At 40.5% G+C, this 12,826-nt stretch overlaps 2 protein-coding genes across 2 annotated transcripts; both read left to right on the forward strand.

The window, feature by feature from the left end:
• Positions 1–9,981: 9,981 nt before the first annotated feature.
• Positions 9,982–10,562, forward strand: LOC130863088 (60S ribosomal protein L18a-like). Its single transcript, XM_057753016.1, has one exon. It carries the CDS (start codon positions 9,982–9,984, stop codon positions 10,510–10,512), a length of 531 nt encoding a protein of 176 aa, XP_057608999.1. The 3' UTR covers positions 10,513–10,562.
• Positions 10,563–11,677: 1,115 nt separating this feature from the next.
• Positions 11,678–12,526, forward strand: LOC130862644 (alpha-defensin 20-like). Its single transcript, XM_057752355.1, has 2 exons — positions 11,678–11,849; positions 12,426–12,526. The coding sequence occupies exons 1-2, from the start codon at positions 11,678–11,680 to the stop codon at positions 12,524–12,526; spliced, it is 273 nt and encodes a 90-aa protein (XP_057608338.1).
• The last annotated feature ends 300 nt before the right edge of the window (positions 12,527–12,826 follow it).

The raw sequence follows: 12,826 nt of genomic DNA on the forward strand, positions 1-12,826 counted from the left end.
AATTTATTGGAGAAGAAAAAACAATTTAGGCTAAGTACAAGGGTAATGACAGATCATGGGGTCTCAGAACACATGGTGATCGTGTCTCTGGTCCCAGCGACAACAGAATAGGTACCTTCTGTTGCAGGTTCCATAGACATGTTCAGAACGTTTGCAGTGATTTCTACAAGAGCATGTCAAGGTGCCTCCTCTGGCTGAAGAAATAAAAAACATCAGGCATTAAGTAAGGTAGCCAGAAGTGTGCAATAGTATACAACACTGTGAAGATGTAAAATACATGGTACAGATTAGGTTTGTTTGCATTGGTGACATCACACCCAGCATCGGACCAACTCCAAACACTGAGAAAGAATACATTTAACAAGTGTTGGTCACATGCACAACTTGACACCCATTTCACAGTCCTTCAATTTTTACTGTCTTCTTGACCCAACACATTCATACACTGGTATTTGGTTCCTAAATCTATCCTTATAAACAAAAGAGTTTTTCTTTTCTATAACAAAATTATTGGTTGAATAGACAAAGGACTAATCAATATGGTTTATATTTTAAAACTATTCCACAGATAAATTTTTAGATCAAAAAAATTAGAAGAAAGAAAATTGATTATAATCTTTTGACTCTCACTGTTACTTCAAAGAATAAGACAGTGAAGATCGTAGAGGATCAACAGTGTTGATCAAGAGTGCCTGAATCACACAGCTCTCAGTGGGATTCCAGGGCTCATCTTCCACCCTCTCTCAGGAGACTTTAACCCACTATCACACTGGGCACCAGCACTCACCTCCATCTTGAAGAGCAGAGCCTTCTGGGCTCCCAAAGGAGATGGTCACACCCTGGTACTCTGCCCCTGGCTGCTCATCAGTTTTCGTCTCCTCAGCTGCTTCTGGGAGACCATCAGCCTGGGCCTGGAAGGCCGGCAGGGCAAGGAGAGAGAGGAGAACAAGTGTCTTCATGGCTGAGAGTCACCTGGAGGGTGGGTGAGCAAGAGCCAGAGTGTGGTGACTGAGGAGTCAGCCTGCATTTATAGGGCTGTCATAGGCCCTGTAGATAGAGAGGATACACACTGATGGAAATTGGGAGAGACTGTCATCCTTTGATGTTCCTGTGTTCTCATAGATATCATCATGGTGTTGGTCTGTGTATTCAGTGACAGCCCTCCCCCTTCCAGCTAATAATGATGAAAGGCCCTTGCAGTCTTCTCCTGTTTCCCATCTGCTTGAGTATTTACCTTTCTATGATCAATAAAGAAAAGAGGAGGGCATTTTCCAACTTTGCAAGGTCATGGAATAAGGAGTTTTGGTATTCTGAAGTTGGAGCCTGCTGTTCTTAGAAAGTGTGGACCCTGGACCAGACCAGAATACCTGTAGATTTGACAGTCAGTTCTTTGAGTGATTCTCAGATATTACTACCTTTGTGAAGAAATATTTTGCAAATTCGTTTCTTTGGAGCCATTATGGACAAAGTAAGATGGCCCTGGTGAATCAAGCTCAAGAGGAAATGATGGACAAATTTGTGGTCAGAGTGAAGCTAGAGCAGGTTGTTCTAAAGAAGTCAGTGTGACCTGAGCACATCTCACAGTGTATTCCAGAAGCCTCCTCACAATCAAATCAATGATGTGGTGTACCTCTTGTCTGAGATCTTGGACTTTTTACTTTTAGGAGATTAGAATTAAAGTAAATAAATAAAACCACACAATAAAGTATGTTACCAACTGTTTCTCAACCTCAGCCATGCTAGGAAATGCTCCATGAAACCACCAGTATTCAACAGGACAATTTTATGCACTGAACTGTTACCTTTATCTTACTACTGGTGTTGTGCAAGAAAAAAAGAAGCAAATGTACTGCTCGCCTGTACTATGTGATGGGACGGTTCTACTCCTCTATTGCAGCGCCTGCACTACAGGACCATTCGCGAGCCGGGCAAGGGCCTAGAGATTTAAACACACAAAGACACACAGACAGAGACGCGGGTCATCCTTGAAACAAGAATGCCCCCTTTATTGTATCCAGGGGCATCTTATAGAGGGATCCTTAACTGATAGCCACGCCCCAGCCAAATCCACCAGAAACCACTCCCCTGCCATCAGGAACTCCTGATTTTCTCGAACTCAGAGCAGCTGCAAGCACAACACGTTGTTTACAAGAAATTCAGGATCTGGGGGTTCATAGCTCCCAACAGCATATCAAAGTTTTCTCTTGCCTAAATTATTCATGGTATATGCTATATCTGAATTAATTTTTACAAATTGAGATCCTTTTCCAATAAGAAGAATTATTTCTGTGCTTTTTCCAAAAACGAGGAAAATATCAATTTATATGGACACATGTATAACAAAACCATGTATAATTATATTATACAGCCTAAAAGTAACAACATATCTAGAAGAAGATACTACATTACACCAGTGATACATATAAAATCATATATGTCCACTATTCCCATCAATAGTATACTTATGATAGTTGATCATGCTGTTGACCATCATGAAGCCAATATGACAAACATTCTGGATACCTCAAGTGGTCTTTAAAGGCAGTGTGTCACTCACTGGTAACTACTTTGATCATTGTCTTAAATTCTTTCTGCATCTTCAGGCCTAACCAAGATTGTTCTGCCATTATGGGAGTAGTCGACGGTTTACTGGGCTGATTCTGAATCTTTTGGGTACATATGAGGAGTGATTCATGCTTCTCATTCTGTGTACCAAGAATGGAGAAAAAACTAAAGTACTGCTCACTTTGAGACCTGGAAATTACATGGTACTTAGCCATGCTACTGTGGGGCTTAGTCAAGAGTCTTTGGAATGTAAGTGTTTGACTCTTAAACGAAACGGTTTTAAACAAAACTCTGGCTCCAGTAAGTGAGTTTCAAAGAAGAGCACAGATTCCAGATACAGTGTTCAAAAAGAAGCTCAAGTGATACTGCTAGCCTAGGTAGATGCCTCCTCTCTCTTATGTCTGCCTTAATATTTTTTTACAAAAATAATCAATGTGTATTCTTTTAATATGTATTGTAGAGTTTAAACAAATTTAATTCTAAAAAACAAATAAAACAAAAATAACACCACACATTAATTTTTAATTATTACAAAGTCAGATTTGTGTGACTTCATAGGAAACATGATAATTTGAAATTTAAGATGTCAGGTAGCATTTTCAAAATACATAACATATACAGTATATTTGTATTAGTTTATATTTATTGATTTCTAGGTGTTTTTTATCTATTCCAATAAGAGGTTTGCACAACAACCCAATAAAGTTGCTGCTTTTATTGGCCAATACTCTGTGGCTTTGTAAAGGAACTTTGAAGGGGTTAATTGCCTTACTTAGGTTAATTGCCTAAAGATTAGGCAACAGGGCTGTGACCTGATCCCTTGCACTTAACCACTACCCTATGTTCCATCTTAACGTCTGCATTTTAGAGTGCTAACTTCTGTTACTTATTGAGATTGTTTGCAAGCTGCTACAGCCCCTTTGGACATTAGTGTGGCAATTTCTCAGAAGATTGGGAAACAACCTTCCTCAAGATCCAGTAATACTACTTTTGGGTATATACCCAAAGGATGCTCAACCATGCCACAAGGACATGTGCTCAACTATGTTTATAGCAGCATTGTTTGTCATAGCCAGAACGTGGAAACAACCTAAATGCCCCTCAACTAAAGAATGGATAAGGAAAATGTGGTACATTTACACAATGGAGTACTACACAGCAGAAAAAAATAACGACATCTTGAATTTTGCAGGAAAATGGATGGAGCTAGAAAATAATATTTTGAGTGTGGTAACCCAGACCCAGAAAGACAATTATCACATGTACTCACTCATAAGTGGTTTTTAAGCATAAAGCAAAGAAAACCAGCTTATAAACACAATCCCAGATAACTTAGACAACAATGAGGACACCAAGAGAGACTTACATATATCTAATCTACATGGGAAGTAGAAAAAAGACAAGATCTCCTGAGTAAATTGGGAGCATGGGGACCTTGAGGGGAGGGTTATAGGGGGAGGGGCAAGGCAAGAAGAGGAACAGAGAAAAGTGTAGAGCTCAATAAAAATCAATTTTAAAAAAGAGCATTTGGTGTTTTGGCATAGGAACCAGGTTCTGTTCCGGAATGACATGGCAGCTCATAGTTCTCTGTAACTCAAGTTCTAGGGTATTTGACTGTCTATTCAGGTTTCCACAGGCAACAGAAACACACACACACACATACACACACATGCACACACACACATGCAGGCAAGTTACTTATAAAATAAAAATAAGCAGATGTTTTTCTTTCAAAAAGTAAAATGAATGTGTCAACCACTCCCTCAATGAGCATTTGCCCACATACACATGCACACACTACTTAGGTGTGTGCACTTCTGCCATCAATCCATGAGAAAATGTAAACAAGTATGATACTGAAATATCGATTTGGTCCTGTTAGACTGGGACTAGGAAATATGAGGAAAGCATCATAGTGCACGTATGAGCCTGCAAAAAGACTGAAAAACTTTGGCAGTCTGTAAACTCATAAAATAAAGATTGCCCCCCCCCCACCCCAAGACTCAACAAACCCAGAAGAAGCTAAGTGGCCACATTGACTTCACAGATAGAGGATTCTGGTCTCTACCTCTCTGGTATCGAATTGAGCAGATGTCTTCCTTCAAGTGAGAGAGCTGCTGCTGCCAGGATGTGGGAAGAGACAGAGGAGAGAACGTGAAATAACAAGAGAATGAAAACTATGATACACATCAAAAGTGAATTTCGTACTCAACAAGGATACTCTTCCCAAAGGTGATATTTTAATGGTTCAAAAACCTCTGGGACTTCAATGACCAGTCCTGTGATGAACACTGGCAGGAAGAATGGAAAGTGAGAACAAAATAGAAATCATTCATATGAGTACGGTGGTCTTTTGGGTATGCAAATTTAGTAAGGGCTACCGAGGCCAACTCTGTAAAGATCAGAAAGACAGTGAGGGAATGTGACTGAAATATAAGATGTGCTTTTTGACCGATAAATTTAAGTCTACAAAGGTATTGAGAAGGTCTGTCCCATTAGGCAATATGACATATATATGTATATATATATTTAAATATAGGCATGTAAATAGTATTCTTTCCTCTTTGCTAGTTATTGCACACAGCTGTAATAAAGACATTTTAATTATTGAACAGTATTTATCAACGTGTGAATAGGAGCTAGCACTAATAACACTGGGACGCCATATGCTGACTGAAATTAGTAGAATGTCATGTATCTTTTGGCATATACATAGTGAGGAGAAATGGGTAAAAACACGTACAGAAGAGTGTTCATATATGATCTGCACCGGCTTCATAACATAGAAGCCCTTCTTGGGGTGGGCAAGAAGCACACCAACCTCCCCACATTTTGAATGCTGTTTCTTGGAGGTAAGTTCACATTTTCTAAAAGTTAAAAAAAATGCCGAATCTGAGACACGAGCCACAGCACATCATTTGATGACTCCCAGAATGTGAAGAGATTTTTTTTTATCATAACGCTTTTGCTTTAAAATGTCTTATCAGAATATAGAGCAATATACTGAGTAGATACTTACAGAACAAAATGACTTAGGTATAAGGAGAAAAGTTTGTTTGTCTATGTGAACTTCAAATCAGTGTATGAATGCACTCAAATATGTGAATGGTTAGAAAAGGAGCATTAAAATTAAAGACACACCTGAATGTATCCCAAGTCCTGCTTATTACCAATACTCCTCAAGTACATTATCTCATTCACAGTGTGTGCGCATTATCTGCAGCACCTGTGTTGTGGATGAGAGGATGCGTTTCGTACACAGAAAACTGTTCTTCACATACAAAACAAGTCTCATTCAAGCACAACTGAGGTCAGGCCTGGTGGCACAGGCTTGTGACTCCAGCACCAGGGTGAAGCAGGCAGGAAGACAGCAATACCCATGCCAGACGGGGCTGTCTATGAGCCTGGCTCACGTGAGCAAACATGCCCACCGCAGGGGCTGTGATCACTCTACTGACTTTCCAGAACGTGTCCTTCACAGCTAAACACACTGATTCTGATTATGAACACGTGTTTCTTTTCTTCACTGCTAATCGTAAGACATGAGCACTCACCTGTCTTCTCTGGGCTTTAATATTCAGGCTTTAATATTCAGCTCAAAGACTCTGGTTTACTTTGTGTTGAATTTAATACATGGCATGAGGGAGAATTCCACTGCATTTTTACTGATTTTGACTCTAGTTGCTCTGACAACTTTTGATTAATGCAGCTTCTCCAGGCCCCACTTAAATGACAGTTGTGTGCTCCAATCTGCAACATTATACAGTTATTACAGCCCATCTTTTTCATGAGGTCAACCCACCAGAGTCAGGGACTCCGTTTTGCAGGATTAGGCCTGGAAGCAATGCATGCTAGCATTATTGCTTTATTAATAAAGTGGCTGTTTCTTGCTGTAATATATTTTTGCTATATCTGACTCCCTTTCTATTACAAATTTGGGATTTATCTTACACAATTCAACACTATTTAAGCTCTGTGTGAAGACGGTCACACAGTCAAAAACCCTGCTTCCCACTACTAGGTCTTTGATTCTTTTTCCTATGTAAACTTAGACTTCTGGCTTTTTCCAATTATCTTTTTGACAGGCATTTGGTCAGCATTGAGGTTCCAGCCAAAAGCATTTCATTTAAGACATTCCTAGATATCCAAAACATAAGATTACTACATACCCAAAGCTGTTAATTTGTAGCAGCTCACATAGATAGAAAAAACAAGTACACATTGGTTTACCTCACTTAAAGATAAGAAAAGCGATGACCTAAAACTAACCTTGCATTAAAAGATTCCTAACTCCTGACCTCACCTTCATTCCAGTTTACTGATGACTTTAGTCCAGGAGACATACTGCTTGTGCCTTACTCTCAGGAAAAAAATAATTAACCGTCTACCCACAGCACAGAAGAAGACAAACCTTCACTGGTGTCTCTGATAAGCATTAAACTTACCAGCTTGCTAACATTAAAGCTTATTAATTAACATTTGACAAACTGCTAATGTATCAAGGACCATAGGCTTTACCTGTCTGTTTATGTAGGCTGCCTGGTTACCTATGACTGCAGTTTTATGGGTCTTTATAGCTGGGTAAGAAAAATGAGAAGAAGTGACAACAGACAGAAGTGGAAACAGAAGCAAAAAGTGTCCCAGAAATTAGCAGAGATAGGAAAATGACAAAGAAGAAAAAGAATATAGCAAAGAACTAGAATTAAAATGGATTGAGAGAGAATTATAGCTAAGACAGGACAGAAGAATTAGAATAGAGTTCAAGGAAGAGAGAACAATAAAGAGTCATGGATAGAAAGAACATGTTATGACTTCTAAACCATCAGACTTTAGTTCCTTTTGCTAGTGGTATCTTTATTTTGAATCCTGAGAGAAAATCTTAAACACTGGACCTTTAAGGTTTCCGTTAGTGGTGTCCTTGAAGAATGTCAGTTACTGTGTGTATAAGAAAATGCCGTGATAAGACCCATCACTTTGTATGCTTACTAATATAAGACAGAGCACTGTAAGTCCATTCCCTTCAAAGGCCTGGACTTATCCACAGCATACACTAGTGCCTTAGAAGGGCTTTGAAAGGGGCTGGAGGGATGGCTCAGAGATTAAGAGCATTGCCTGCTCTTCCAAAGGTCCTGAGTTCAATTCCAGCAACCACATGGTGGCTCACAACCATCTGTAATGGGGTCTGGTGTTCTCTTCTGGTCTGCAGGCATACACACAAACAGAATATTATATACACAATAAATTAATAAGTAAATAAAAGAAGGGCTTTGAAAACAGGCCATGTGTCTAGATCAAGTCTACTTTTTTCCATTTTGGGTTTCTAACAACCATATGTAACTTTGAGAATGCTTAGGGAGCTGCATAAGGAGAGTCCCAGGGAAGGATGGTTTCACTTGCCAATTTCTTCCAGAAGTTTGTAAAAGAATCAATACCATTTTTCCCCAAATTTTATTCAAAAATATTGAAAAGACAGGATAATTTTATGGCTTTCTTTTCCTTTTTCCGTTATTAGTGAGAAAATGTTGACTCAGGTAATAGGAAATGGTAACGATATCCTCACCGTAGTGCTGTTCCTCAAGCAGACACTAAACTCAGAACCATTGCTGGAAGCTGTGAGAACAGAGAAACAGCAATGGGGTTTGACGGGAAAGCGCCCCCTTTCCTCATCAATGCCGTCTTTCCACGCGCTTTCTCCTAACACCACCAACTATTTCCCTAAAAGAATGCCATTTTGTTGTTGTTGTTGTTGTTGTTTTTTTATAAAACAAAGACCCTAGTGAAAACATCTGTCTTTCAAAACTTGAGATTGTATTTGGTCCATTTAAGATAGCATGAGCAATCATACTGTTAAAGATCCTCAAAAAGAAGGCAAACAAAAAATATAACACACATAAATCTCTATATAAATATGTGTATATAGGTTTGATGAATTTTTCTCTTCTGGGCTCACAATTCTTGCTCCAAGAGCCAAAACCATCTAACAAAAACTCCAACACCAGGCATAAAAAGCCTATTTTGAGTTGGTGATCATGGTTGTCCAAGAGACTATTATAGCACCCTCTACTGCTAAGTTCATTGGTTGCCCTCTAGAGGTGGAAAGTATTACTGAAGACACCCTATGCTTCAGGTTCAGAGGTACCCGATCTAGATAGAACTGGCCTGGAAGTCTCCTCCTTGGGACCAGATTTCATGGTGCCTTCTGGTACCATGTAAACTTCTGGAGGAGGGAAACATCCAGCAGTCCTGCCCAGCTATGATAGCTATGAACCACAACCCTCAGGGTGCTGGAGTGGCATGCATACCTTTGCAATAACCAACAGCTCTGTAATTAATTACACTCGAGGACTTCTCAACAAGACAAAAATAACGTCTGGTACTAGAAACCTAGCCAACTATCCAGGGATAGAGAAGTCATGGATCTTAGAGGAAAACCTATAACCACCGTTTTACTAAGCCAGTACAATCCCTAACTGCACTCTAAATATCTGTCTTTAAACCCACAGATATTTGTGGGCCTTACTCCTCATCAAGGAAAGAACTTTTGCAACCAAGGGAAACTATTAGAGAAAACCACATCCAATAAAAATGTCAAGTTCCATCACAGTGGATACATCTACAAAACATCTGGCTCACCTAAGGCTCAAGGGCAGGTAGACTGGGAGAGAGAGATGATCAGGAAGTTTGCTATATATATTGTGTCTCCAAAGAATGTCAGAAGTTACACCCTTAGAGTCTCTCCAAAGTGATTTCCTAAGCAAGAGATGAGGAAGGACAATAACAATAGATATGCTGGAGTGGATGGGGGAAAGACCAGGACATCAGCCCTGCACAAAAACTACAGGCAACTAAAAATACATAGTGGTAGAAATAGTCTTCACCAGGGACAGCACACCAGTTACTTATCCAATGTTGAATGATCATCACTGAAAACATCATACAAGTCACACACTCACAGAAAAGGGTATATTTATGTATTTATGAATATATGTGTATGTGATAACAATTAGCACAAATGGAAGCCATAAATTTGATAGAGAGAATGAGGGGTATTATTGGAAGGTTTGGAGGGAGAAAAGGAAAGAAAACATGATGTAATTATATTTTAATCTCAAAAAGTAAAAGAAAGACATTTGAAGTGATTATTTAAGAGATGATAGTTGTGTAAATTGTGCTGGTTGTAGTGATCCGTTCACAGTGTATACATGTACCAAGTCATCCATTGTATACACTACATATCATTTTTATCAATTATATGTCAAATAAGCTAGGGGAAAATTAGGGAGTATGTTATATGATACATGCATTGATATTTCTCCATGTAATGTATAAAATATTCAGCATAAGATATATCAAAATCAATTTGGCATTAAAAATCTATGGCCTTTTGTGACTGGCGGCGGACGAGGACGGACCACCATGAAGGCCTCGGTCACACTCCGGGAGTACAAGGTGGTGGGGCGCTGCTTGCCCACCCCGAAGTGCCACACAACACCGCTGTACCGAATGCGCATCTTCGCACCCAACCATGTGGTGGCCAAGTCCCGCTTCTGGTACTTCGTGTCACAGCTAAAGAAGATGAAGAAGTCATCTGGGGAGATCGTGTATTGTGGGCAGGTATTCGAGAAGTGCCCCCTGCGCGTGAAGAACTTCGGCATCTGGCTGCACTCTGACTCCCGCAGTGGGACACACAACATGTACCGCGAGTCCCGCGACCTGACCACTGCTGGGGCTGTCACACAGTGCTACCGAGACATGGGTGCCCGGCATCGTGCCCGTGCACACTCCATCCAGATCGTGAAGGTGGAAGAGATCGCCGCCGACAAATGTCGCAGGCGGGCTGTCAAGCAGTTCCGTGACTCCAAGATCAAGTTCCCGCTGCCCCACCGTGTTCTGCGGCGCCAGCACAAGCCTCGCTTCACTACCAAGAGGCCTAACACCTTCTTCTAGACCCAGAGACCCACTGAATAAAGCCCCAGAGTTCTGCCTGAAAAAAAAAATCTATGGTGCTGATTAAATGTATTAATATTCAATTAGCAAAAAAAGACATGACAATAAAGGAGAATGAAATGGGTCATTAATAATAGTATAATGAATATGACAAAAGTCATAAGACTTCCTACCCTATGGTATAAATATCACAGGCTATATTTATATGATAGGTATCATATATGTATATATACTTGAATTCTTCATAAGCAACATCCTCTAAAACTCAATTTCATATAGGTACAATTTGTTTTCAACAGCCATGTGTGAGAAAGAAGCAGCACAGGAATGTGCTATTTCTGAAGATGTAACGGCTTGGTTTGTTCCCGTATGTTCTTCTATCTGCACTTCCTCGACTGCATACTTCTGGTAATGTATTAAGCAAAATCTTATAAACACGGTGTAATGACTATGTAGGATATTTACATATATTAGCTCTTAAGACAAGCTCAGCACAAGAAGTTCTGTGGGTCTCCAGCCTCCCCTCGAGAAAATTCATGTTGTAGACTTGATCCTGCTCTAGCTTCACTCTGACCAAATCTGTCCCTCGTCTCTTCTTGACCTCAATTCACCAGGGCCATCTTACTCTCTCCATAATTGTCCCAAGGAAAGGATTCACAAAGTCTTCTTTCATGAAAGTGATAATACCCCATAATCACTCAAAGAACTGACTGCAATCCATAGGTGTTCAGGTCTGGTCCAGAGTTCATACTTTCTGAGAACAGCAGGCTCCAACTTCAGAACACGACCTCCTCCCCACCTTCCCCGTTCTATGAGCTTACTAGCTTGCAAAATGTTTGCTTCTTTTCTTCCCTGACCATAGAAAGGTAAATACTCAAGCAGATGGGGAACAGAAAAAAATAGCAAGGCCCTTTCATCATTATCAGCTGGAAGGGAGGAGAGTCACTGAGCACACAGACCAACACCATGATGGCAGAGGTGAGAACACAGGAACATCAAAGGGATCTTGAGGGCAACAGTCTCTCCCAGTTCCCATCAGTGCGTGCCCTCTCTATCTACAGGGCTGTCTCGGCACCTTCTCATGACAGCCCTATAAATGCAGGCGGGCTCCTCAGTCCCTACACACTGGGCTCCTGCTCACCCACCCTCCAGGTGACTCTCAGCCATGAAGACACTTGTTCTCCTCTCTCTCCTTGCCCTGCTGGCCTTCCAGGCCCAGGCTGATGCTCTCCCAGAAGCAGCTGAGGAGACTAAAACTGATGAGCAGCCAGGGGTAGAGGACCAGGATGTGTCCATCTCCTTTGGGGATCCAGAAGGCTCTGCTCTTCAAGATGGAGGTGAGTGCTGGTGCCCAGTGTGATAGTGGTTGGAGTCTCCTGAGAGAGGGTGGAAGATGGGACTGGAATCCTGTCAAGAATTATGTGGTTCAGGTTGGGTTCTCTGTTGGTCCTCTAGTCTTCACTGTCTTATTTGTAGAAGTAAAAGTGAGAGTCAAAAGAGTGTAACTGATTTTCTTTTTTAAAGTCTTTTGATATAAACTTTATTTGTTGAATAGTTTTAAAATATAGAACATATTAAGTTTGTCTATCCGATTGATAACTTTGTTATTAAAAGAAAAATCTGTTTTGCTTAAAAGAATAGATTTAGTAACCAAATGCCAATGTACGAGTGTGTTGGGTCAGGAAGACAGTAAAAGTTGAAGGCCTGCAAAATGGGTATCAAGTCATGCATGTGATCAACACTTGTTAAATGTATTTTTTCCCAGTGTTTGGAGTTGCTCGTGGTGCTGGGTGTGATGTCACCAATGCAAACAAACCTGCTCTGTACCATGTATCATGCATCTTCACAGTGTTGTGCACTATTGCACACTGCTGGCTCCCATACTTAATGCCTGTTGTTCTCTGTTTCCTCAGCCTCAAGAAAGATCCCATTGTGCATCTGTAAAAAAGTATGCAGATTTCATGAACGTGCCCATGCAATCTGCGGCGGCAATAAACTACTCTGCTGCAGCTGAGACGAGAGACACGATCACCATGTGTTCTGAGACCTCATGATCAGTCATTGCCCTTGTACTCAGCCTCAATTGCTTTTTTCTCAAATAAACTTTCTTGCAGACAAACAACCTGGTTTTATGTTTCTTTGATGCTTTCTATGTTACTTAGCCAGGCCTCTACCAAGCTATGAAGTTAATTTCCTACTTCCTTGTCTCCCATTGCACTCTCAGTTCAACAAATGGACAACCATCCGTTTCCATTGTTATTGTAAGTATTTCCTATTCATGCTCTTAGAATTAGATGGCTTGTCAGTTTCAGGA

This window comes from Chionomys nivalis, chromosome 20 (assembly GCF_950005125.1).
Source record: "Chionomys nivalis chromosome 20, mChiNiv1.1, whole genome shotgun sequence".
Classification (NCBI taxonomy): Eukaryota; Metazoa; Chordata; class Mammalia; order Rodentia; family Cricetidae; genus Chionomys; species Chionomys nivalis.

Excerpts from the sequence above, each read along its gene's own strand:
- LOC130863088 (XM_057753016.1), top strand. The coding sequence starts at position 9,982 with ATGAAGGCCTCGGTCACACTCCGGGAGTACAAGGTGGTGGGGCGCTGC.
- LOC130862644 (XM_057752355.1), top strand. The coding sequence starts at position 11,678 with ATGAAGACACTTGTTCTCCTCTCTCTCCTTGCCCTGCTGGCCTTCCAG. Across the intron at positions 11,850-12,425 it reads CTCTGCTCTTCAAGATGGAG|CCTCAAGAAAGATCCCATTG; the intron begins GTGAGTGCTGGT and ends CTGTTTCCTCAG.